Source organism: Osmerus eperlanus, chromosome 14 (assembly GCF_963692335.1).
Source record: "Osmerus eperlanus chromosome 14, fOsmEpe2.1, whole genome shotgun sequence".
NCBI classification, from domain to species: Eukaryota; Metazoa; Chordata; class Actinopteri; order Osmeriformes; family Osmeridae; genus Osmerus; species Osmerus eperlanus.
In genome coordinates this window covers 8,487,176-8,512,086 of record NC_085031.1, presented here as the reverse complement: position 1 = coordinate 8,512,086, position 24,911 = coordinate 8,487,176, and the positions used below count along the sequence as shown (strand labels likewise).

The 24,911-nt window shown below is 47.8% G+C and overlaps 4 protein-coding genes across 6 annotated transcripts; 2 read left to right on the top strand and 2 right to left on the bottom strand.

The window, feature by feature from the left end:
• Positions 1 to 2: 2 nt before the first annotated feature.
• On the bottom strand, positions 3 to 4,223 carry polr1e (RNA polymerase I subunit E). The gene is made up of 13 exons (XM_062478016.1): positions 4,055 to 4,223; positions 3,387 to 3,599; positions 3,090 to 3,193; positions 2,930 to 3,006; positions 2,669 to 2,754; positions 2,421 to 2,476; positions 2,152 to 2,296; positions 1,628 to 1,738; positions 1,397 to 1,493; positions 863 to 993; positions 683 to 764; positions 453 to 584; positions 3 to 331 (listed from the first exon to the last, which is right to left on the bottom strand). Exons 2-13 carry the CDS (start codon positions 3,448 to 3,450, stop codon positions 166 to 168), a joined length of 1,251 nt encoding a protein of 416 aa, XP_062334000.1. The 5' UTR covers positions 3,451 to 3,599; positions 4,055 to 4,223; the 3' UTR covers positions 3 to 165.
• On the top strand, positions 3,892 to 8,572 carry LOC134033733 (zinc finger and BTB domain-containing protein 5). Its single transcript, XM_062478015.1, has 4 exons — positions 3,892 to 4,205; positions 4,807 to 5,077; positions 5,180 to 6,013; positions 6,186 to 8,572. The coding sequence occupies exons 2-4, from the start codon at positions 4,868 to 4,870 to the stop codon at positions 7,377 to 7,379; spliced, it is 2,238 nt and encodes a 745-aa protein (XP_062333999.1). The 5' UTR covers positions 3,892 to 4,205; positions 4,807 to 4,867; the 3' UTR covers positions 7,380 to 8,572.
• A 1,414-nt stretch (positions 8,573 to 9,986) lies between these two features.
• grhprb (glyoxylate reductase/hydroxypyruvate reductase b) lies at positions 9,987 to 12,986 on the bottom strand. The gene is made up of 9 exons (XM_062478017.1): positions 12,698 to 12,986; positions 12,194 to 12,327; positions 12,029 to 12,101; positions 11,831 to 11,947; positions 11,594 to 11,682; positions 11,275 to 11,379; positions 10,994 to 11,129; positions 10,736 to 10,866; positions 9,987 to 10,335 (listed from the first exon to the last, which is right to left on the bottom strand). Exons 1-9 carry the CDS (start codon positions 12,868 to 12,870, stop codon positions 10,214 to 10,216), a joined length of 1,080 nt encoding a protein of 359 aa, XP_062334001.1. The 5' UTR covers positions 12,871 to 12,986; the 3' UTR covers positions 9,987 to 10,213.
• Positions 12,987 to 13,310: 324 nt separating this feature from the next.
• Positions 13,311 to 24,911, top strand: uba6 (ubiquitin like modifier activating enzyme 6). 3 transcript variants are annotated; one of them, XM_062478010.1, is made up of 33 exons: positions 13,311 to 13,441; positions 14,484 to 14,565; positions 14,850 to 14,944; positions 15,058 to 15,086; positions 15,172 to 15,266; positions 15,439 to 15,550; positions 15,652 to 15,732; positions 15,878 to 16,000; positions 16,094 to 16,217; positions 17,105 to 17,208; positions 17,393 to 17,455; positions 17,548 to 17,624; positions 17,748 to 17,814; positions 18,031 to 18,174; positions 18,764 to 18,831; positions 18,931 to 19,009; positions 19,129 to 19,209; positions 19,359 to 19,436; positions 19,642 to 19,823; positions 19,965 to 20,070; positions 20,186 to 20,275; positions 20,391 to 20,471; positions 20,632 to 20,760; positions 20,896 to 20,947; positions 21,028 to 21,091; positions 21,180 to 21,249; positions 21,393 to 21,464; positions 21,662 to 21,785; positions 21,935 to 22,128; positions 22,391 to 22,518; positions 22,631 to 22,718; positions 22,806 to 22,900; positions 23,243 to 24,911. In XM_062478010.1, exons 2-33 carry the CDS (start codon positions 14,525 to 14,527, stop codon positions 23,388 to 23,390), a joined length of 3,084 nt encoding a protein of 1,027 aa, XP_062333994.1. In that variant the 5' UTR covers positions 13,311 to 13,441; positions 14,484 to 14,524; the 3' UTR covers positions 23,391 to 24,911. The 3 variants fall into 3 exon arrangements, with proteins under 3 accessions (XP_062333994.1, XP_062333993.1, XP_062333995.1); XM_062478009.1 differs by lacking the exon at positions 13,311 to 13,441 and adding an exon at positions 13,587 to 13,649; XM_062478011.1 differs by lacking the exon at positions 13,311 to 13,441 and adding an exon at positions 14,330 to 14,350.

Below are 24,911 nucleotides of genomic sequence, written 5' to 3'. Positions count from 1 at the left end.
TCTTCTCTTTCCGTTTTTTATTAGTTTGAAATTAACAGTATCCTCACTAGGTAGGAATCTATAGCATTCTTGCTCTTCAAATCAAAGTTTATTTGTATAGCTCTTAATCTCACTTCTCCCTCTAGTAATTCCCTCATCCCTCCCTTCGTCTAGTAATCCCCTTTTCTAACGCATCTTCTTGCGTTTCCTGTTGTCGAGGAGCGGTTCGTATTTGACCAGAGGGAGCTCCAGAGTGGCCAGCCTGTGCTCATCCTCATGCCCAGCCTCTTTTGCTTTACCCCGGGCAGGCCTGCTCAACTTCAGCCCCATGGACTTGGCTACCTCCTGTATCCTGCACAAGTGGAAGAGGTATATGCACACATAAATACATTTAGCAATGTCTCGTGTGTAAATTAAGATTTGATGTCCACCCGTGTGTGTGTGTGAGTGAGAATAGAGGCTCAGCTTCCTACTTGCTCTCGGTGATCCCTAGGTCGCGGTGAAGGACTGTGAGGTCAGCAGTCATGTGACCCATATGTAGCAACAAGGCCAAGCAGTAGGCAGCCACCTTCACATGCATGGATGTCGACACCATATTCTGTACCCTGGACTCGTGAACACAAAACGGCAGTTATGAATATCTTCTAAAAACGACTGCAATCACCAGTTCCACCTGCTGTTGGTAAGGCAGTCGATTACCTACCTGCCATTGTTGAAGGTCTCCACTGTGAAGCTCTTCATCAGCTTGTTCTGGATGATACGAGGACAGTCCTCCTCCTGCCCGACTGGACAAACACAAATAGGTCATCTGTCACACATGAGTACAAACACAAACACGATTCTGCAGTCCCACACACACACACACACACAGCATGATACTTACACCTGCGTGTGAACATCTTCAGGTGGACTAGTTTGAGGAGCAGGCTCAGGTAGTAGGCACAGCGTGCCTGTCTGTCCCTGGCAGGGCCCTCACTGGGCAGGCGCGTCAGCAGCTGCAGCACACACTGGTTCCTAGAACACACACACCAGGTCCAGGGATTTACTGTGTCTCCCCAGTTTGAACGAAAGCCATCTCAAACACTTTTTATTCAACACCAAGCTGATGGAGAAAGAGAATGTCCTGCTGTAGTGTAGAAATGATCTGTGGAGGAATGGACAGTGCATGTGATGGAGGAATGGACAGTGCATGCAGTAGTGTGGCTTCAAGAGTCCAGAAGTAGTGTTTACAATTACAGTAATTTACATGAAATGTTCTTTTAACCAAGATTATGCTGCAAGATGTTTCCCCCCCCCCTACTACATTTGCGTTCCCTATTATAGGCTAACCTGAACATTTCCAGTTTATTCCCATGAAAAGTTTCCAACTCCAATCCCAGAATTTCGCAACACTAGGTATTATAGAAGAATACCCTACCCTCCGCTGTCTCTCATCTTCTGTAAGTCCTCTGGGGAGAGGGTGGCCATCTTGGATCCCGCCGCCTCGAGAGCGCTGTACTCTACTGGGGTTAGCACTGGGACGTGGATAAGGAGAAACACACATCCAGGACAAAGTGTCTACATGTATATATGCTAAACTCACATCTTCACACACACTATTCCACAAACACACCCTCTTTCACAAGTCCGGATAGCAGGGAAAGGATACAGTCATCAAAGAGGTAGACCTGGTCGGGGGAGGTGGCGTCTGGGTGGCATGGAGGCAGGTAGGGAGCAAACTCTGACTGAGCCTGTGTCTGGGACAGTTCATCCTGCAGGGCTGGGGATGAGGTAGGGAGAGAGGACACAGGGTGAGGCAGGGACGAGGTAGGGAGAGAGAGAGGACACAGGGTGAGGTAGGGAGAGAGAGAACACAGGGTGAGGCAGGGATGAGGTAGGGAGAGAGAGGACACAGGGTGAGGCAGGGACGAGGTAAGGAGAGAGAGGACACAGGGTGAGGCAGGGACGAAGTCGGGAGAGATAGAGAGAACACGGTGAGGCATGGATGAGGTAGGGAGAGAGAGAGGACACAGGGTGAGGCAGAGACGAGGGACTGGTGATGAGAGAAGGTAGATGTGCGTTTCTGACAGTGTTCCCATGCTTGGAATTCATCTTAGTATTAAGCAGCTTGTTGCATGCTTGCCGCATTAGTCCAGTAGTTAGGTGGTAGTGTGGAAATGGGCCTGCATTCACCTTCCAGACCCTTCTGATCAATGACGTTCTGGGCTGCCTTGGCCACTGCCTGCTGCAGGGTTTCACTGCCCACCTGATTCAGCCTGCGCGAGGTCAGGGCTCGCTTTTGCTTGTTGGAGCCAAATGCCTCAATTAGAGAGTCCACCTGGCCAGAGAGGAAAGGGTTAACAGGGAAAGCCAGAATATATTGTTTCTTTATATTTATGTATTCATTCATTTCTGATGTAGAGGGTGGAGTGCACAGTGTTTACATGCGCTTGTGCATCTACCTTGTCTCTGTATGTTTGGTTGTTACTAGACGGGTCAGCCTCGGGGGCGATCTCCCCTGTAATGAGAGGACCACATTCCCATCCTCACTACAGTGACAGAGAACAAGCAACATTCTACAACTCAAACTACATCTCAGAGAGAGATTGTTTCTCTCCTTATCCTTGAACAGGAAGGAATGCCAGTGAAAAGCAGATGGCGTTCTTGAATGCAGCCCTATACATGATGATTGGGGTCGTTTTTTCGTTACCTGGGATGACTGGCTGCATGTTGAAGAGCAGAGCATTGTGCACCTCCATCTTCATGGTCTCCTTGTTTAGGACTCCAACATAGTATCTGTAAACAGTTTACGACAACGGTTGAAAAATAGTTACCAGTACTATACACCCCACACACCTGTTTAACACTGGAATACTTCAGTCCTCTTGGAAACAATGGTCACACAGGTGGTGCTTGTGAGACAGGGTCGGCTATGAGTAATTCTGTAGGTGGGGTCAAGAATGATGCCTACCTGCAAAGGTTGTTACATTTTAAGGATCCTGTTTCAAAGTTATTGCCAACGTAGGACAGTCTGTCTGATTCAGCAACCTGGAAAGTGGAGATGTGAGAATTGGTTAACCCTTTCATCATAGGATGATGGCTGTTCTTGTAGTACGACGCTGATGTCTTACCAACAAGCGTCTGCTCTTCTTCCTCGGGTTGTTTTCATCGACGTTCTTGTAAAAGGTAAAGTCTAGCTGATCTGTTTTCTGCAAGGTCCCATTAGAGAACTGAACTGAAGACCACATATAGCAAATTGGTCAGGATCAAAAAAGACTGCATTTCATTCAGGATGGGGCACCCACGTGTGCGACGGAAATAGGTATTTTACAGTGAAACGTCTTAGCCCAGAGGTACATAATTTCAATATTACGATAGAACACATTTATTTTATTAGTACAGACAAAATGACACCTAAAAATAGTTACCGATAACTGCTTGATCTGCCTCTCTTTCCTCTTCGCAACATACGAGTGAACACTTCGCGTCCATGTTTGTTGTCACCACACTTCTGAAAATACCTGCCAACCCTACAGCGTGGCCCTGTGGTGAGGAATGTTATTGCAACTCTCACGTCGGCGGGGACAATCGAATACAGCGCCACCTACTGTGTCTGGAAAAGACAACAGCCACCAGTCTGTCTGCAAGATGAAACATAATAACACTGAGGTCATCGTGATCGTTAGATTGTTTTTATTGGTCGTTGGTTAATATGTTACTGCTCAGAATTGTCACCGATTAACAAGCAATAAACATAATTTCTACAAATGTCAGAATTCTGGTGTATTTTATTGGTAACAAACATTGGGCTTGAAAATGTGTAGCTCCTTTGCTGCCACACACTACCACATTAGGATAGGTTGCTCCAGGCAACCGTACCCAAACTCCCAGCAGTATCCAGCCCTAACCTCCGCCCCTCTGTGTACTAGCGTGCTAGAGAGTGACCAAGCAACACCAACCCAGAACACACGCTGCCGCTCTGGGAAGAAAGCGTCAGCACCATGGATGGACAACCAGCATGATCATATATAAAATATTCTTTAGTACGCAGCTCAATACAACATTTCACTGAACATTATCCACGTTGGCACATCACCTTGTCCACTCGACCCGTGGCCTTGGAAAACAAGCTGGCTGACTGGAGTCGGCGGCCCTTCTTGTTGTCTAGCTACAGTACTGTTGCTAGCTAGCTGGCTAGCAAACTGTCTTGACGGACGCGACCGGGTTTCAGAGAAAGTAACAGCAAGGTAACAATCGTGTCTTTTGAACCCTAGCTATTGGTATCACGTTATCTGTTTCAGTGTATAGTCCAAGACAAGCTTTATGTGTGCTATAATTTAATTAGCCAAAACAAGCTACTGTAGTTGAAGGCGTTACTGCCGGCCCAGCTAGCGAGTCTTTCAATGGGAAACTTGCTTTTGCCACTAATTGTCGCCCAGGTCGTGCAAGTTCGTCTAATATGCTATATAATTGTGCCTTTAAACCGGTACAAAGGCTAACATTATCTCAAAGTGATTTATTTGCTTGTCTTGGAAGTAGATACACATGGCTTTCTACATAGCCTTTGCAGATTAGGGAACTATAACTTATTGTTCCCTAATCTAATCACCACCTACTAGGCATGCATGCATGCATCTTATAACATGCATGCATGCCTAGTAGGTGGTGCTTGCTGGACAAAGTACATCAACCAGAATTAGTTCATTTGAAATTGTTAACATCCAGTTTAACCCTATGTTAAACTTCTCTAACTGTTCTATCCACTTGCCTTTCTCCCATGTGTCCCATCTCAACTTCCCTTCAATATTCTCCTTCTTTACATCTTTCCTTGTCCACATTATTCCCCAGGTTATCATTCCTCCCCCTGTCCTAACTCTTACGGTGGCCTACATCCCTTTTTTCCCAAGTCATGGACTTCCCGGGCCACTTCGACCAGATCTTCCAGCAGCTCAACTACCAGCGCGTGCATGGCCAACTGTGTGACTGTGTCATTGTGGTGGGCAGCCGCCATTTCAAGGCCCACCGCTCTGTGTTGGCAGCATGTAGTACCCACTTCAGGGCTCTGTTCACCGTCGCTGAGGGAGACGCCAGCATGAACATGATCCAGCTGGATAGCGAAGTGAGGAGGACGATGACAAGAAGCCTTGAATACATCACTGTTATTAGGAAAGATGTAATTACTGCAGCGTGCTACTGATACTAACTCTTCATCTGTCTCCAGGTGGTGACGGCAGAGGCGTTTGCTGCCTTGGTGGACATGATGTACACCTCCACTCTGATGCTGGGTGAGAGTAACGTCATGGATATCCTTTTGGCCGCCTCCCACCTGCACCTCAATGGTGTGGTCAAGGCCTGCAAGCACTACCTGACCACCCGCACCCTTCCCATGTCCCCCCCGGCCTCCTCTGACAGGCCGTCCCACCACCACCAACTCCAGACAGACCAGCAGAGGCACAGGCAGCAGCAGGTAGCAGAGTTAGCAGCTAATGCTAACCAAAATGGAAATTCCAACCTGGCAGCTAACGCTGCTAGTTTAGCGGCTAATGCAGCTAAGTCCAGACTCCAGCGCTCGTTCCTCCTGCAGCAGCTGGGACTGAGCCTGGTGAGCTCAGCCTTGGGTGGGATGGAGGAGGATGGGGTCGGGAATGGGGTGGGAGGTGGTGCGGTTGAGCAGAGGGCTTCCTTTCCCATTCGCCGCTTTCACAAGCGGAAGCCTTCCTTGGGCCTATCAGAGGAAAGGCCCAGGCAAAGGCCACGCCCCTCAGTCGAGGGAGGGGTGAGTGGCGAAGGAGAGGAGGCTGGGCTTCTCTCTCCTGACTCCCACAAGATGGGGGAGGAGTCCAACCTGGATGTGACGATCGCCGGCCTTGTAGGAGGTGTGTCCCAAGATGACCAACAGATGCCAAGCCAATCGGACGGAGGCCACTGCAATGGCGAGGTGCCTAGACTGATGCAGGGAGGGGTGGGGAAAGAGGAGTACGTGGATGGAGGGAATGGGCCGATGAAGGTGAAAGAAGGGACAGAGGAGGAGGACGAGGAAGACGGCCGACAGAAGGTACAAAGCCAAGTCTTTCTTTTTTTCCCAAAGGATGAAACTATGCTATTTGGTATGATGGCTGTCGTTTGAAACAACATGTATTAAACTTCATCTGTAAAAACAAATCATATCAATTCAATATAAGCATCCATACATACTTCTTAGCCCTCATGTTCTTCTGGTTCCTCAGTTGGTGGTGAAGCAGGAGCCCCTGAGCTCCCCGGAGCCAGTGGATGAGACCAGCGATGTGACCTCTCAGGCGGAGGGCAGTGGCCTCAGCGACCAACCAGAGTCCAGGAGGCGGGGCGAGGAGAAGGCGGAAGAGGAGCTGAGCCCAGAGAGCAGCGACCGCAGCTTTACCTCCACCTCCGACCCCCAGCCCAGCTCTGTCCTGCTGCAGCCCAGAGAGCAGCAGCTGCTGAAGGCCAGCCTGGGCAGGGGTAGTGGGGGTGGAGGTGGGGGAGTGTTTGGGTGTGGTGATGGGTTGGATGGGAAGTCTGGCTTTAGTATCACTAGCTTCCTCAGTGCCAAGGTGTTCGGAGGGGTAGGGGCTGAGCTGGTTGCCGGGGACGATGACCTCCCGAACACAACGACGACCAGCAACGGTGCTGCGCGTCACTTCCTGCTCGGCCCAGAAGCCACCGGAACCTCTGGCTCCGCCTCTTCCTCTCTGCTCCGGCCCTTGTCCAGTAGTCACTTACTTGGAGGCGAAAGTTGCAGGTCCTTCACAGATGCTGAGTCGCTCTTTCTCCGCCCCCTCCATGATGGGCGTGTCAGCCCCATGGGTGGGGCTGGGGCTGTAGACCCCTTCGCTTTGGACTACCAGCGCTCCAGTCTGGGGCTGCACTCGCTGGTCCGAGCCAGCAGAGGGAGTGCTGGCGCTGCTGCGGCCTCACTCGGTTTCCCTGGCTACCGACGCATAGCTCCCAAGATGTCCGCCGGCCTGGGTGGAGATGGAAGCTTAGGAGGAGGAGCAATAGGCTCTCTCATCCAGGACGCCTCCTCCACCTCCTCCTCCCTGGGGGGTCCCCTGCTTCGCAACGGGACTGGGATCTACGAGGCAGGAAGCGCCCCCCCTAACAGCTCCCACCCCCCCCAGCTGACGAGGGCCTCGGCAGACGTCCTCTCCAAGTGTAAGAAGGCGCTGTCGGAGCACAACGTCTTGGTCGTGGAGGGGGCCAGGAAGTACGCCTGCAAGATCTGCTGCAAGACCTTCCTGACGCTGACAGACTGCAAAAAGCACATCCGCGTCCACACGGGGGAGAAGCCCTACGCCTGCCTTAAGTGTGGCAAGCGCTTTAGCCAGTCCTCCCACCTCTACAAACACTCCAAGACCACATGCCTCAGGTGGCAGAACAGCAACATGCCTGGTGGCATGCTGTGAGGCCCTCTGCCTGGGGAGGACCCTGCTATGTAGCACTGCTGTAGCCCGGAAGCATTCTGTTTGCTTTGGTTTGTGTTGATCCTCTTCAGGACGAGGGAGACGCTTTTAGGGGTAAAAAGTGGAGAGATCGACAATAAGGACCTCCACAACATTGCCACCTTTCCCTAAACATACTCTGGTTGCTTAGACTGTTAGTGTCCAGTCTTCGTTTTATTGTCAGAAATTCCCCTGCAGAATATCAATGTTGTCTAATTCAGTGTTACTGAGTATACCGACAGATTTTCTTGTTGAAGCCTAATTCAATTAACCCTTGTGTTATCTTCGGGTCATTCTGACCCATCAGCCGTGTGACCCACCGTCGTATTGCGACAAATTTACCTCATACAAAAACAAAGTGAAGCATTTTCTTTTAACCGTTGGGCTGTCTCAGACCCCCCACATTGCAAAGGTTAAAAGAAAATTATTTTTATTAGTTTTTGTATTGGGTAAAACTGGGTAAACACAATGATGGTTCGTCATGAACCTTTGGGTCATGTGACCCGAAGGCAGCACAAGGGTTAACATTCTTCAAGAAACTCACAACAGGGTGCTGAATCCCCTCTGTCCTATCATCAGTTAAGTTCAAAGGAGGGTTTTTGGATGTTTGAAGTTGCCTTTAGTCTGAGCACCTTTGACTAGAAAATCAACATTGATGAAGGCTATCTTCTTGAAGGAAGATGTCAAAGTGTGTTGGCCTTTTGTTTCTCTGTTTGAGAATCCTTTTTTAATTTGCACATGTCCTGTGTGTGTGAGTGTATTGAAACGCACAGCGTTTGTCCTAGTCTATAGCCTTATGAAGGAATATTCTGTAAGCTGAGAACATTCTAAATGTAAATATTGCACATAAAATGGCTTTAATCACTTGCCATTACAAAGAGAATTAAGCAAAAAATCTCAAATTAATTTGTTGTTGTGTAACAGTTTGGTAAAGCATTTGCATATCAAATCGCATTTTTTGTACATCTAATGCTTGCTGTACTGTAACATAGGTAAAACTAGACAAATCCTTTGCAATGCGTAGAAAAAGTTATGAAACTTTCTGGGAAGTTAAAGGCAGGATAGGCAAGTTTTGTGAACCTAGCAATTGCAAATGTCCCCACTGTGGGACTAATAAAGGATTATTTTATCTTAATTTTTGCTTGAGTTTGAAAGGATTCAAACCATAATATCCCACCGCTCCCTTAAAAGCCACTCCCCCAGAACACATGAACATGCTGCCTGACTACTGCCAGGAGGTTGGTAGACAAACAGACAACTAGTCCATCCAGTCATTACACTTGGTCTGAATGCCGTCCAATCATTAGTGCCGGTCCAACCTTAATAATATCTATTAGTCCTGCGACGACCACAGATATCATATTTATTTAATTTTACTGTCAAACCTTGAGATTAATTGGTTGCTATCAGGATGTGAAGATTATTTAGGCAAATATGACATCTAATAAGACAAATATGCTTCTCAACAACATTGCCTACCCTGCCTTTAAGCCAGGGAATGTTTTTTAAATATTCCAAGTTGGAAACTTTAAATAATTTTGCAACCCTGCTTTCTTCAGTTTTTTCCCCCTACCTAACCGGAACTAACAGACTCAGACTCCTGATCGTAGTGTTAAAGTTAACGTATGTGGGTCTGTTTTTCCCTGTCTGGAGCAGTATTGATTCAGTACTGTAGAGTTATGTTAGTGGACTATGCGTCAGAACGAAGGACGTATGACTGTGTTGATGTTACTTCCAAGTCCTAGATCCTAGTGAGTCCTAGATGAACTCCAGAACCCAGCAAGTCCTAGATGACAGGCTAAAGCTACTTTGCTACGGAATATAAAGGTTTAGGGTCCCTTTAGTACAGGTCCTGTATCTTTTTGTCTTGTTGTAGCTTGTTTTCTGCTCTGTGCCAGTGTCAAACAATGATGATGTCATCCACTGCTTCTGTTTCTTAGTTGGCACCTTATTGTAGAGTCTTTACACTGTTAAAAAATAATTGACTTTTTGTATGAAATGAACATGAGTATTCGATTTTATTTAATTTTTTCATACCTTTCATAATTATTTGCTTCGTAGGATTTTGTGACTGTAAACATAAGCTATATTCGTACTACTCTTCATATCTAACTTCTGAAAACCTACAGTATTAAAGGTTGTATGAAATGATGGGTTCATTTTTAGTCAGGCAGAAATACTGGGGTACTCATTAGGGAAATTTTTAAGACCCTGTTACAAAAATCTAAGATGACTTCCATTTCTCTCACTGTGACTTTGTTTCCATGGTGCTTGTCCATTGTAGCAGTTGTGTAAACAGTTTCTTTATATATTTGCACTGTAAAAAATATTTATACAATAAGCCCATTTGTGGATAAGCCAAAACCAATTTGAAAAGCCTAAATCAAAAGATTAATTAGTAACAGAAGTTACTGCCTTATAGCGTTGCTTGAAAAGCTGCGATTCATTTAAATGTAACAAGGGAAGGACATTGATATTCTTTCTTTACATGTAACCATAGTGTAACCATGAAAAAACTAAATGTTGTACTTTCTTTGTTAAAAATAAACTAACTAAATAACAGAAAACCTATCTTTTCAGTTGTTGTATTGATTGAATAAAAATATTTTAATGTCTCAACTTTGTGTCATCCACTTGGTACAATAAGTTGAACAGTATAGAATTGAAAACAGGAGAATTATTTTGTGCATAAGAAATAGAGAATTAATGTAGAGTATGAGTACAACAATACAATGTTTTTTTTTGTTTTTCTCATTGAAGATTGGACCCTTTCCTTCCTGGTTGCAGGTGATTGGCGCCTAAATCTTGAGCTCTTTGATCATTGGCTGGCCCGTCAGGCCTAGCAGCAGGTTATTGGCTGCCAGGGCAGACATGGCATTTCGGGTGCTGTAGGAGGCACTGGCGATGTGAGGAAGAATTACTGGATGGATGGAGGGAAAAGGAAGAGAGTTGCAGTAAGGCTCTGTTCTTCATATACAGCTAGCACAAATGTCTCAGTCACAAATACATGTGAAAGCCTCAGACACTTAACCACTTTTTAGTAGTAATATTAGGTCTCTGTATGGGCTTAAAAGCATCTAAATGGTGCATTAAAACCCCAGAGGTGACGACATGAGGACAGAGCTGAGAAACAAGGAAAGCAGTGATGGAGAGGACAGACTCACCACAGTGATGGAGAGGACAGACTCACCACAGTGATGGAGAGGACAGACTCACCACGGTGATGGAGAGGACAGACTCACCACGGTGATGGAGAGGACAGACTCACCACAGTGATGGAGAGGACAGACTCACCACAGTGATGGAGAGGACAGACTCACCACAGTTTTTGAGGGTAAAAAGCGGGTGGCTGGTTGGGAGGGGCTCAGGGACGGTGACGTCCAGGCCGGCGCCGGCTATCTGACCCATGGACAGAGCCTCATAAAGATCCTGCTGGTTCACCACCCCTCCCCTGACACATGCAGACACAACACCAGAAAGGCACACCTATGAAAATCTGTGTGTGTTTCTATTATTGATGTACACATTTAGAAAATGTAGGACATGTGTCTGCATGTGCATGTCTGTGTCTCCGTCACCTGCTGGTATTGATGAAAATGGAGGTGTTTTTCATCTTGGAGAAGAGGTTCTTGTTGCAGATCTCCTTGGTCTCTGGCGTGAGAGCGCAGCAGATTGTCAGGAAGTCTGACTGCTTAGCCAGCTCATCCAGAGAGACTGGAGGACAGAGACATGACACACATAGTTACACACTACAACAGATACATAACATAGACCACAATTCACTCACTCCATCCATTCATCCATCCATCTATACTTAGCTGTTCAGATGGAGGACTGGGAGTTGACCGGTGCTACTCACCGTACTCTGCATTGATCATGCTGGCCAGTTCAGGTCTGGGTACCACGTCTGTGTAGATGAACTTCTTTACCTTGAAGGGCTTCAGGCGCTCTGCGATGGCCACCCCTGTCACACACACAGTTACAGCTTGACAAATGTATCTGTCTATTTATATAACTTGATATGCTAACGTCTGCAGTAACGTTGTGTTGAAGTACATGGGTCAGGGTGTGTGTTTAGTGTGAGATTGTATGTGAGGGTGTCATGATGTGTGTTTAGTGTGAGGTGTGTATGTTGTAACGAGGTGTGGGTGGGGGAGGTTGAGTGTTGTCATGCTCACCGATCCTCCCCAGACCCAGGATGCCCACTGTGCTGTTAGCGAGCTCGTAGCCACACAGCCACAATGTCCTCCAGGTGCCCCAGCCCCCTCTGGGGAGGAGAACAGAGGGAGAGAGGTTAGACATACTTGAAAACATGTTGCAGCATGTGTGTATGTAAGACAGAGAGAGTGTGTGTGTGTGTGTGTGTGTGTCAGGGAGAGAGAGTGTGTCTGTGTGTGAGTATGTGTGGACAGTACGTCTTGGCCTCATGCGTGGCCTCGATCAATCTCCTGGACGTGGTCAGCAGCAGAGCGACAGTGAGCTCCGCCACAGAGTCCGTCAGAACGTCTGGGGTGTAGCCCACACGGATCCCCCTGGAAACGCACATATACACAGAATGGGATTATGGATTGCCACATGACTGTCCCTGCTGTGTATCTGGTCAGGTCACTGACCTCTTCTTCAGCTCCTCCAGATTCAAATGGTCAAATCCCACTGACATAGTGCTGATGACTTTCAGGTTTGGACCTGTAGGAACGCACACACACACATAAGAGGAGGCCCCTTGCAATGTGTCAGGGATAAGACATTGACATGGACAACAAGGACAATCACCTGACCTGCGGAATCCAATAACTCTGTATCAATCTTCTCGGTGAGAACGCAGAGCAGAGCGTCCATGCCTCTGACCTTCTGGAGCAGTTCACATCTGGGCACAGGGACATCGTCTGAGTCCCACAGCTCAAACTGCACTCTGCATGAAATGAGACGTTGAGATTAATAAATAAACAAATAAATGATATACAAGTTAGAGTACATTTAAAGAGCAACTAGACGTTATGTATTTAAACTTACACACAGACACACACACTCACAACCTATGTAAGCAAACTGACTGGACCCTTCTTATCCAACAGGTCGGTGGGGCAAACATTGGCAAACCTGTTTACCCAAAGTAAATGATGTACTTTTTCACCCACTTCAAACTCTTAGCATTTTACAAACACAATACACTATGTTCATGTTCATAACCCCAAAACAATTGTACAACATAGCCTACGTAATCAACTATAGACAAGGTCCATCAATTTGAACATTGGGTTTTTGTGTGGTCACACACTTACTGTCCAGACTCCCGGAGGATCTTCAGTCCCTCTGGGGGAATTTGTCGGGTGATATACACCCGTGGAAGCGTTGACATTTGTCTCTGCACTGCGCCAGTTAGACCCCCTGCTGTAGTTAATGGAGTAACGGCAATCCGCTGTAGACGACGCAAAGCCACGCGACTACACCACATCTCTGTGGAGGGGAGAAGTCCAGTGCAGACAAGTGGAAGAGTTAGAAGACCGGTTCAAAACAGGGACTTCGGAACTTTGGCGTAGGCTAGTGTGTGTCGTTGTGCGTCAGTCAGGTTTTTTTTTTTGGCAAACGCTTAGAGGGGAGGTACAGCAGGTCTCCAGCGGGTTTGTCATTTGATCAATATGATTGAAGTTTTGAAAGGTTTGAGTACGAAACCTGGTTTTCCTACAAAATATGTCGACATCAGCCTAAACAATTATTCAATTCAAACACATATCATGCACATATCATGCACACACATGTCAAATTATTTGATTTAGTCATGTTTATTTAATTAATTGGATGCACAAGGCTAGACAAACACCCCTTGGCCGAGTATGCCTAAATGGTAAATTGTTCGGTAAATAGTTTACTGGGTAGACGAACTTTGTCTGTTTAAACAAGTTGGACCTTGGATATTGTAGCCTAGCCTATTTATTATATCCATGTTTTTTTTAGGCCTAGGGACGGGTTTCTTATTGAAAATAATTCAGTAAGGCAACTTGTTCTTGTTGTCCAATACTGCTCATGTAAGTGCATTTTATATACCTAAAATAAAACTGTTAAAATTAACTGTTGCGATATGACACTGCTTTTAAATTAATATCGTTGTGGTTTCCATGCATTTGTAGGCTACTTCGTCTAAAATAGTCTCGTTAGAATATAGTGACGTGACCATGGTAACCCGGAAGCGCTAGCCATTCATTCACTACACTTCGCGTACACTGACAGTGACAGGTAACCGAAATTGTTTTATCATTGTTTTTGCTTACACACAGTGGTGAATTTTACATTTCGGATAAATGACATGATTCACACACACCTGCCCAACCATGGCACTTCTTCTAGAATTGTCATTGCCTTTAGATCTTGGGGGGGCTATTATGTTATGCACGGCACAAACCCGGCTCCAGTCAAACAATATTACCAGTTACGTTATAGCTAGCTAGCTTAGCTAGCTAGTTGCTATTCTTCTAGCTAGCACTAGCACAGGCCAATGAGTAAGCAGTATAAGTTGACTTAGCGTTAGGAGCTAACTGATCATAGCTGATATATTTTTAGCAAGACACTCTTTGTTTCCACCCAAAAATTGCCTGGATTACTTGGTGAATTAGTGAATATATAGTTCGCTATCAATGTGTCTATATTATTAGCTACATAGTAACAACATACGCCTACTCTTATGAACATCATATTTACTAGTTTAGAAATACAATAATCAGTCAGCGTAGCTTTTTAGTCTTACAAGCCAGAAAAAAAATACTAACGGTAACACAAGTAACTTGCTGATACGTCTCAGGCAGGGGATATAACGTTGCTGCTAACCCTATTAGCTAAAACAACCTAAACCGGTGTTGTGCACTAACGTACCAACCTTCAATGCCTCTGCCAAGATAGACATCCTAACGAGTAATACGTCGCTTTCTGCTGGTTAAACTGTAAGCCTACTATTCCCTGGTTTCTGGTTCAGCTTGTGCTTAACTCTACTATTCCTTGATATCATATTAGCCTAACTAATGTTCCTCATGTCATATTTATTTACCTCTCTATTCTCTCTCTTCTTCTCTCTAGTTTGTTGGACCTGTCAGTTTCCCCCCTCCTCCCTTCCCATCATGGCTGCAGACTCTATGGAGATCGATGACTCACTCTACAGGTTAGTCTCCTCAGTACATAGCCTACTGGCATTAGTTACCTGGAGGTACTGGATAGTAGTCAGCCCACTGTGAAAGCTAACCAACAAGCCAACTGATCACCCCTGTCTCTTCTATCTGTTGTCCGTCTTTCCTTTTTACTCCTTCTTACCTTCACCCTTTTTCACCATCTATCCCTTTCTTATATCTTTTCTGCTTTTTCCCTCCTCTCTCTCTCTCTCTCTCTCTCTCTCTCTCTCTCTCTCTCTCTCTCTCTCTCTCTCTCTCTCTCTCTCCGTCCATCCAGCCGTCAGCGCTATGTGCTGGGGGACAGTGCCATGCAGCAGATGGCCCAGTCCTCAGTATTCATCAGTGGACTGGGAGGTCTGGGAGTGGAGATAGGTAGGTGCTGCATGTTGTCATGATATGACATCATGTGCATGGCATGGCAAAAGATAAAGTCCCAATGGTTGCGTGGCAGAAGTGTCTTACTGTTAATGGTTGTTGTTTCACAGCTAAGAACATAGTCCTGGCAGGTGTGAAGGTGAGTGTTAAGTCACTGGGAACCTATTCTTCTCATTTGTAACATATCTGAAGACTAACAAAGAGTGTGTGTTCCTCATCCATAGGCTGTGACCCTCCATGACACCAGGCAGTGTGAGACCTGGGACCTCGGCTCCAACTTCTTCATCCACCAAGATGATGTGGTAAACCAGAGGAGAAGGTAGGAGACATCACTCTTTATTATGTCTCTACAGTACCTGTTACTGTGTCTCCTACTTATTCACTCTTTTACTCTCTCTTCCCCCCTGTCTCTCTTCCCCCCTCTTCTCCTCACCTCTCTCTCCCCCCTGATCTCTCTCCCTCTCTCTCGGCCTGTCTCGCACCCCCATCAGGGTGGAGGCAGTGCACCCCAGGGTGGCAGAACTGAACCCCTACGTTCACGTGGAGACATCCTCCTGCCCCCTGGACGACGCCACGGACCTCAACTTCCTCAAGAGGTACCAGGTGAGACAGAGACGGGCACCGTCACTGGGGGGTTCCACTGTCACCTCTGACCTGCCCCATGTGTCGAGGCTAACGCGCTCCGGTTGTGTTCTGGGTTCCAGTGTGTGATTCTAACAGAGGCCAGACTGACCTTGCAGAAAAAGGTCGACCTGTTCTGCCACTCCCAGCAGCCCCCGATTAGGGTGAGTTATGTGACCAACGTATGATGTATGTTGCCAAAGGATCAAATTGACCTCTCAGACCTGTAAATGTCTTTGTATCCAGTATCCTTTCTAGCATTAGCCCTTTGTTACTGATGCACGCTGACATTGCGGCTTTTCCTCGCAGTTCATTGGCTGCGGCACGTACGGGATCTGCGTTCGGGTTTTCTGCGACTTTGGCGAGGAGTTTGAGGTGTCGGATCCCACGGGGGAGGAACCTAAGGAGATATTCATCCAAAACATCACTCAGGTAGCACTTCCTGTGTTTGGAAGTATGTGTCTGTTTTAGGGGAGTGTGTGTGCGTGTGTGTTCTGACCCGTCCCGTTTGACCTCTGACCCCAGGACAACCCGGGGGTGGTGACCTGTATGGACAGCCGGACCCACGGGCTCCAGACGGGCCAGAGCGTTCTGTTCAGGGAGGTCAACGGCATGGAGGAGCTTAACAGCCGCTCACGCCAGGTCACAGGTACTGCAGCATGCCAAATACACACCTGCCACGTGTTTACATTTACATTTATTCATTTAGCAGACGCTTTTATCCAAAGCGACTTCCAAGAGAGAGCTTTACAAAGTGCATAGGTCACCGATAACAACAAGATAGCCCCAAAAACATCCCAGGTAGCCAAAACATGAAGCACATATTGTGAACAACCAAAATAAGTGCCAAAGGGAAGAACCACAAGAGCATGTAGTTAAACAAGTTACAATTAAACAACATGAATCGCTATAAGTGCAAGTGTACCTGTAGAAAAGCAAGCAACAGTAAAAAATATTTCAACAATTTAAATCAGTTATCACTAACCAACAAGAGCAGCAAGGTTCTAAGCAAGAGTCATTGCGTTCCTTGAGGAAACTAACATGGGGTCCAGCAAACCATTCCTAAGTACCGTTGTACTCCCGGAACAAGTGCGTCTTGAGCCTTTTCTTGAAGGTGGGGAGACAGTCAGTGTCTCTGATGGATGTGGGGAGTTGGTTCCACCACTGGGGGGCCAGACAGGAGAAGAGCTTGTGTTGGGACCGGGCGCTCTTGAGCAGTGGGACCACCAGACGGTTGTCTGAAGAAGACCGTAGGTGGCGGGTGGGGGTGTAAGGCTGGAGGAGAGACTTGATGTAGTGCGGGTGCAGTCCCGTTCACTGCTCGGAAGGTCAGTACCAGGGTCTTGAATCTGATGCGGGCCGTGATGGGTAGCCAGTGGAGGGAGATGAGGAGCGGGGTAACATGGGAGCGTCTGGGTACATTGTAGACCAGGCGGGCCGCCACGTTCTGAAACCTCTGGAGAGGGCAGGTTGTGCATGCTGGGAGACCTGGTGTTACCGGTATGTCAATGGTGTGCGTGTGTGTGTGTGGTCCAGTCCTTTCCCCTCACAGTTTTGCCGTAGGAGACACGTCTCACATGCAGCAATACACCCATGGTGGATTCTTCCTCTTGGAGAAGACGCCTAGAACATACAGATTTGTAAGTGTTATACACGTGGACACACTCGCTCTCACACATACACACACACACACACACACAGAAACACAGAACATCATCTATCTCTTCATGACCTACAGTGTTTTAAATCACACTTGCTGCCTAAGACTGTATATTGAGGAGCTATGCTTCCCTTTTCTGTGTGTGTGTGTGTGTCCATCTTCAGGAGACGATGGAGAGACAGCTTTGCGAACCCCAGGTTCTGACCCCAGATTTCAGCAAACCAGAAGTGAGAGATCAGAATTCCTCAGTTCAACTTCCTGTCACAGTGAGCGGGGTCTGACAGTTTCCTATTTACTTTATTCTGAATCTGTCCCTTAGGCTCCACTGCAGATCCACGCCGCCATGTTGGCTTTGGACAACTTCCAGGAGCAGCATGGTCGACTTCCCAGCATCGGGTAACCCAGCTTCATACTCTAGAGAGAACAGCACTGACACATAATAATGTATAGCTTTTAATAGAGCGGGTTAGTTCACTGACGTGAGGCCGTTCTATGTGTGTTCCTGCTGTTTGTGTTCAGGTGCTTACAGGATGCTGAGGTTTTGGTGAAGCTCACAGAGGAAGTCAACAATACGCTCCGAAACAAAGTGAGTCAGCCAGGCGTTTCCACACGCTCACACACACACACACACATACACACACACACACAGACAGTGAGTACATGAGCAAATCCGACCTTCAAATGTCTAGAATTTCCTTTTCCTCTCCGTCCCCACCCTGCCTCCCCACCTTTCTCATCCATCTTCTTCCCCTCTCTCTCCCCTCTCCCCTTCACCACCACCTTCCACCTCTCCCATCTCCAGGCCCCAGTCAATGCTGAGCTGGTGCGCTGCCTCTCTAGGACGGCCAGGGGCGCTCTCCCCCCTCTGGCCGCGGCAGCTGGAGGCCTGGCCAGTCAGGAGGTTCTCAAAGCCCTCACGGGGAAGTTCGCCCCCCTGCAGCAGTGGGTGGGTACCGGAAACACCTCCCAGGAAACACCAAGAACACCCCTAGAACAGGACATGCCGTCAATCCACGTCTGATCGTACAGTTGGAATTCTGTCTGTTTATTGTGTCCTTCTCTTTCCCTCTCTCTGCTCCTTCCTCCCTGTGATCTCTTTCTGTGATCTCTCTCTCTCTCTCTGTGATCTCTCTCTCTCTGTGATCTCTCTCTCTCTGTGATCTCTCTCTCTGTGATCTCTCTGTGATCTCTCTCTCTCTGATCTCTCTCTCTCTGTGATCTCTCTGTGATCTCTCTCTCTCTCTGATCTCTCTCTCTCTGTGATCTCTCTCTCTCTGTGATCTCTCTGTGATCTCTCTCTCTCTGTGATCTCTCTCTCTCTGTGATCTCTCTCTCTCTCTGTGATCTCTCTCTCTCTGTGATCGCTCTCTCTCTGTGATCGCTCTCTCTCTCTGTGATCTCTCTCTCTCTGTGATCGCTCTCTCTCTGTGATCTCTCTCTCTCTCTGTGATCTCTCTCTCTCTGTGATCTCTCTCTCTGTGATCTCTCTCTCTGTGATCTCTCTGTGATCTGTCTGTTGTCATTCTTGTCCACAGTTCTATCTAGATGCCATAGAGGTAGTGAGGCAGCTGCAGCATTTATCTGCTGAGGAGTTTTCTCCCAGGTAACACACACACACACCCACGCATAGGCACAAACACTTACATATACACATGCACACATCTGACTCCAAGGCTGATGATGGAGTGTGCGTGCCCCGCAGGGGGGACCGCTACGACGGCCTGCGCGCCTGCATAGGACAGTCCATGTCCCTGGAGCTCCACAAGCTGAGAGTCTTCATGGTGAGTCCCGTCTGCCTTCTCCTCACAGACACGTATGTTTGACATGGAGGCCAGGGTCTCTTTTTTCACCTCCCAGACACAGAGCAGGAGTTCATGGTTTGGTCTTTCTGTCCCCCCAGGTGGGTTGTGGAGCGATCGGCTGTGAGATGCTGAAGAACTTTGCCCTGCTGGGGGTTGGATTGACCAAGAGTTGCGGAGAGGTAGGTCTCTGTTGGATGGATGGAGAAGGGAGGGGGAGGGATGTATGGATGAGCGGATAGGTGGAGAGAGGGATGAGCAGGAAGATGGAGAGAAGAATGATCCAATGGAAGGATGAACAGTGTGTGTGTGTGTGCTGGGATCTCTCCAGGTGTGCATCACAGACCCCGACCTGATCGAGAAGTCTAACCTGAACAGACAGTTCCTCTTCAGACCACGCCACATACAGGTGAGCTGACGCCACATACAGGTGAGCTGACGCCACATACAGGTGAGCTGACGCCACATACAGGTGAGCTGACGCCACATACAGGTGAGCTGACGCCACATACAGGTGACCTACGCATCATTGTCAACATAAAGAGGTGGCAACCTCATGATCACTCCCTCCCTCCCCCTTTCCCTCACTCCCTCCCCCCTTCCCTCACCCCCAGAAACCTAAGAGCACCATGGCAGCGGCCGCCACTCAGGACATCAACCCTGAGCTGCAAATCGACGCCCACCTCAACAAGGTGTGCCCCGCCAGCGAGAACATGTACAACGATGCCTTCTTCTCCCGCCTCCACCTGGTCGTCACGGCCCTCGACAACGTGGAGGCCCGCCGATACGTCGACAGGTGAGGGGGAGGGGGGCCTGACAGCAGAACGTTCTCTCAGAAGGAAAACTCCTTCCTCTGTGTACTGCTTCACACTGGGAGGATTGCTATGGAGGTGTGTGTCTAGGTCATACAATGCAGACATTTCTGGTCCGCCCACAGCCGCAGCGTATCCAATCAGAAACCTCTCCTGGACTCTGGGACCATGGGAACCAAAGGCCACACAGAGATCATTGTGCCAAACCTGACCGAGTCCTACAACAGCCATGTAACTGCCTGCTTCTGTTACAGTTTTTGTTTCGCCTTTTAATAATTGTTTTTCTTTCCAATGCATATCTGCTAGCTTTGTTTTTAAACAGACAATCTTTTATTTGTCTGGACAGAGGGACCCTCCTGAAGAGGAGATCCCGTTCTGCACTCTCAAGTCTTTCCCTGCTGTCATAGAACACACCATCCAGTGGGCCAGAGACAAGGTGAGCTCTCTTCACTTGTGCTTCTAGAATGTTATCTGTCAATACTTGTGGTAAAATGGCCCGGAATTTAGTCATCTTTTAATCTCTTTGTCTCTCTCGCTCTCTCTCTCTCTAGTTTGAGAGTACGTTTGCCCACAAGCCCTCCATCTATAATGTTTTCTGGCAGACTCACTGTTCACCAGAGGCAGTGATACAGGTACTTAGGATTCAGACACATCATTCATACAATCACCACCGTACAACCATCTAGAATAGCATAGTCTGTAGATGACGTGTGTGTGTGTGGGTGTCACTGTATGGGTGTGTCCTGCCATGTGCTGATGTATGCCTGTTCTGATGTGTGTGTGTGTGTGTAGAGGATGCAGGCCAGAGAGAGCATGGAGGGGGCATTCCAAGTGATCAAGCTGCTAAGCAGACGTCCCAGCCAATGGGAGCACTGCGTCACTCTGGCCCGCCTCAAGTTTGACAAGTACTTCAAGAGAAAGGTAGGCTAACGATACCACCACTTCAGACCCACTCACACACGCCTGTTCAAGTGGCAGTGGCTTCTTACTTTGAGTTGTGGATTTCATGGTTTCCCCCCCCCCCCCCACGTGTTTTACGCATGTGTGCCATTGAAGGCGCTACAACTGCTGCACTCCTTCCCTCTGGACACACGGTTAAAGGATGGCAGTAAGTCCCTCTCTCTCTCACACACACACTTGGCGTGTATCAGGTTCACGTGATGACTGACTGTGGTCCCTCCCCCTCAGGTTTGTTCTGGCAGTCCCCTAAGAGACCCCCGTCGCCCATCCAGTTTGACTTCAACGACCCATTGTGAGTCGAGCCTCCTGTTCCCAGTCGTTGAGGGGGAGAAGGCCAAAGTCCTCTTCCCCTCATCCAGTTTCACTTTCTTTCCCATCAGGCACTACAGTTTTGTCGTCAGCGGCGCTCGACTCTTTGCCGGGATCTACAACATCTCCTACTTGGAAAAGGTGAACACACACGCGTTCGCTCGTACATTCACTCTCGCACACACTAATGCTCGCTGACCCTGTCTCTCATTGGCACACATTTTACATACATACAGACATGCACCATGTAGAATAAGGAGTGATACAGATGTGTGTGTCTGAAGGATCTCTCCCAGGAGGCTGTGGCCAGGATCCTATCCCACATCAAGATTCCAGAATACAGACCTGCAGAGAAGGTAGTGACGGAGGGAGGGAGGGAGGGATGTATTTTGATCGTTGTTTTACAGGTTATCCTGCAGTTGGTTGATGAATTGTTGATGTGCCATATTCTTAGTGGTTGGTACTGAACGTTCTGTATTCTTATAGGTTCATCCTGAATGTGCTGTTTTCTTATTGGTTGGTGCTGAATCTTCTTGTGTGGTGTTGTGTCCAGCGCATTGAGACAGACGAGACTGCTAAGAAGCCAGATCAGCTGAAGCTGTCTCTTAGCAGCGAGGAGGAGAGGGTGGCCATCGCTCAGCTGGAGGAGGTCATCGCTGCTGACAACGTCACACCAGGTACACACACACACACACACCAAGTACACACTCCTGGTAAACACCACCAGTTACACACACACACCACTCCTGCTGCTACTAAGTCACACCAGGTACACACACATACTTGCTGCTTCCAAACACACCTTGATGTGTGTGTGTGTGTGCAGAGAGGTTACAGATGACCCCCCTGCTGTTTGAGAAGGATGACGACAGTAACGGGCACATGGACTTCGTGGCGGCGGCGTCCGGCCTGCGTGCCAGGATGTACGCCATCGAGGCCGCCGACCGCCTCAAGACCAAGCGCATCGCCGGCAAGATCATCCCCGCCATTGCTACGGCAACGGCAGCCGTCGCCGGGCTGGTGAGAACTAAACACCGGATTTCTCAGAGTTGGATTCAAAGTGCAGAGACCGGCACATGTTTGTTGGCTCTGATGGAAGGAAACAGCTAACAGGTTGACGAGTTTGAGTTGCCTCAGAGAACATGTGTATGAAACTCATTGAGTCATAACAGTGTGTGTGTATCACAGTAACAGGGTTCTAACAGTGTGTGTATATCCCAGTAGCAGGATCCTAACAGGGTCTGTATCACAGTAACAGAGTCCTAACAGTGGGTGTTTACAGGTGGCTCTAGAGCTCATTAAGGTGGTTGGAGGATACAGGTTTGAGTCGTTCAAAAACTGCTTCTTTAACCTGGCCATACCTGTGGTGGTCTTCACTGAGGCTGCCCCTGTCAAGAGGACTCAGATCAGGTAGACACTCATGCACATACACTCTCACTCACTCACTCTCACACACACACACACACACACACACATGAAGACACCTTGCCCTGTTTTGACCCCTGCTGGTGTTCTCTCTCAGGGAGGACATCTCCTTCTCCATCTGGGACCGCTGGATGGTGTGTGGACATGAAGACTTCACCCTCTCTGACTTTATTCATGCCGTGAAGGTATGAACACACACACCAGCATAGTGTTGATGTTTTTATGTTAATGATGGCTAATGCTGATGGAGCATGGTGTGTGTGTGATGTCAGGAGAAATATGGCTTGGAGCCCACCATGGTTGTCCATGGCGTGAAGATGCTGTATGTACCTGTGATGCCTGGACACAACAAGAGGCTCAAACTCACGTAAGCTTCCTTCAGTCTCTCAAACTCCCTGAATCACTCTCAAACTCCCGTAAGCTCCATTCAGTCACAAATAGCTGATTCACTTTTTTTTTCTTCCTGTTAACCTAACTGTGATTCCAGGAATCGGTGTTGGTCTCTCTGTGAGACTACATTTAGTCATTTAGCAGAAGCTTTTATCCAGAGCGAGACTAGACAGCATCATTCCTTCCCAATGATTGATTCTCCTCTGAAACGGTGTTCCCCTCCCCACAGTCTCTCACTGTGGAATCACTGTGAACAAACTCTCGTCTTCCTTTCTCCTGGATCGTTCTGAATGGGCGTGGCCTGTGTGTCTCCCCGCAGGATGCAGAAGCTGATCAAGCCCGCGGCGGAGCGCCGCTACGTGGACCTGACCGTGTCCTTCGCCCCCGACACGGACGGAGACGAGGACCTCCCTGGCCCGCCGGTCCGATACTGCTTCAGCCAGTGCGGGGAGGCAAACAAGCCTTGACCTCCTCCTCCCCCCCCCCCCCCCGCCCCCCCCTTCTTACCCCCTCGTAAAAGCTCTACCTTCAGAAGTCTGATCCTCCATCCCCCATTACCAACCTCATGATCCTGTCTCATGTACCCCCCTCTCTCCTGCGGACCACTAGGCGATGCGAGTAGCACTTGACTGTGTACATAGTTTCTCTCTTTCAGTTTGTGCCGATGCCTTAATTAACGAGCTTCTGGTGTTAGTGATGACAATTCTGCAAGTTACATGGAAGAAAATTAAAAAAAACTTGTTTACAGACGCACATATAAACACACACACCACTCCAGGTTTTCTATTTTTTGTTTTCTGGAAGCTAGACAAGTAGAGAAAGGAGAAGAGAAGTAAAGAGAGAGAAATGTTAATTGATGTGAATGAGAATTCCAGCATTGGATCCTTTGGAACTGGATTGTAATGTCCAATCATGTCATCCAATTAGAGCAGCCTTTCTTGGTCCTCACTATGCTCCTGTTGGTTGTAATGGATGAATGTTTGAATGCTGCATGGTATTTGCTCGTCTTCGAAAGGATGCAATGTTGTCATGTCCCCTCAAGAAACAGTTCAGTGTTCATTTCACGATGAACCAGTGGAACAGACTGAGGCGCTGGAAAGGTCCAGAACCACCAAAGATTCTTTTTTGTGTTTTGTTGAACATGACTCTGATGAGTCCTTGTGGTCTACTGCCTCCGAAACCTTTAACCATATCTTTTGTCTCAGAAGTCAACCCACACACGTGAAAGATAAAACACTGTATGTACGACTACCAGCAAGAACTATTGTAAAGTAAAGAAGGGAAACAAAACTGGTTAAATGGCCAGGGTGTTGTCTGTGTGAGGTTATTGGACATTAAACAGAAGCCACCATCTGTCAGTCCTTGTCATCATTACACTCCAGTATGTTTTAATCCATCATAAATTCTTTGTTTTGTAGTCTTCAGTTGTGCGTCAATGGAGAGGGGTGTATTTATTTGTTCCATACTTTTTTAAATTGTTTCTCTTAGTGAGTTTTTGTTGTTGTTGTCAAACTCTCCAGCAGGTTATTAATAACTGACCCAGTGCATCTCAGCAGCCTGAGAGTCTTTGTTTCTACTCCCTTATTTCAAGAACAGGGCCGTGTTCCAGAATGCTCCGGAAAGGAGGCATTTTTCGAGATTTTAAAGGGGCATACAGAAAGCAAACTTTCCATTAATGAAATGCAGCTGGCAGAAGCACCCCAACGGTTATGACATAAGTCAGGCACTGTGGGTCTGTAAGAATCTTAGCTTGTACCCAGAACATGTAACTGGCAGATGAACAGTGTTGCGAGAGCAAACTAAAACAGTCCTCAGCTTTGTTCCTCCTTGCCTGACTTTTGCACAGAAAATGTATCCAGTCCTCTACTTGTATCTCGTCCTGCATTTAAAACAAATAACCATGTGATATGACTGTGATGATGTTCATCCTTGTGACAGACAACCAATGGTCCAATAAAAATGAGTTTTCAGGATATGGTAAAGAACCA

Coding starts and splice junctions, on each gene's coding strand:
- polr1e (XM_062478016.1), bottom strand. CDS start 3,450: ATGGACGCGAAGTGTTCACTCGTATGTTGCGAAGAGGAAAGAGAGGCA. Junction 2,297..2,420: donor ACCAAACATACAGAGACAAG/GTAGATGCACAA, acceptor CTCTCTGGCCAG/GTGGACTCTCTAATTGAGGC. Junction 585..682: donor GAGACCTTCAACAATGGCAG/GTAGGTAATCGA, acceptor TCACGAGTCCAG/GGTACAGAATATGGTGTCGA.
- LOC134033733 (XM_062478015.1), top strand. CDS start 4,868: ATGGACTTCCCGGGCCACTTCGACCAGATCTTCCAGCAGCTCAACTAC. Junction 5,078..5,179: donor TGATCCAGCTGGATAGCGAA/GTGAGGAGGACG, acceptor ATCTGTCTCCAG/GTGGTGACGGCAGAGGCGTT. Junction 6,014..6,185: donor AGGAAGACGGCCGACAGAAG/GTACAAAGCCAA, acceptor CTGGTTCCTCAG/TTGGTGGTGAAGCAGGAGCC.
- grhprb (XM_062478017.1), bottom strand. CDS start 12,870: ATGTGGTGTAGTCGCGTGGCTTTGCGTCGTCTACAGCGGATTGCCGTT. Junction 12,328..12,697: donor ATCCTCCGGGAGTCTGGACA/GTAAGTGTGTGA, acceptor CATTTCATGCAG/AGTGCAGTTTGAGCTGTGGG. Junction 11,380..11,593: donor CCTGGGTCTGGGGAGGATCG/GTGAGCATGACA, acceptor TGTGTGTGACAG/GGGTGGCCATCGCAGAGCGC.
- uba6 (XM_062478010.1), top strand. CDS start 14,525: ATGGCTGCAGACTCTATGGAGATCGATGACTCACTCTACAG. Junction 14,566..14,849: donor ATCGATGACTCACTCTACAG/GTTAGTCTCCTC, acceptor CCGTCCATCCAG/CCGTCAGCGCTATGTGCTGG. Junction 22,901..23,242: donor AACAAGAGGCTCAAACTCAC/GTAAGCTTCCTT, acceptor GTCTCCCCGCAG/GATGCAGAAGCTGATCAAGC.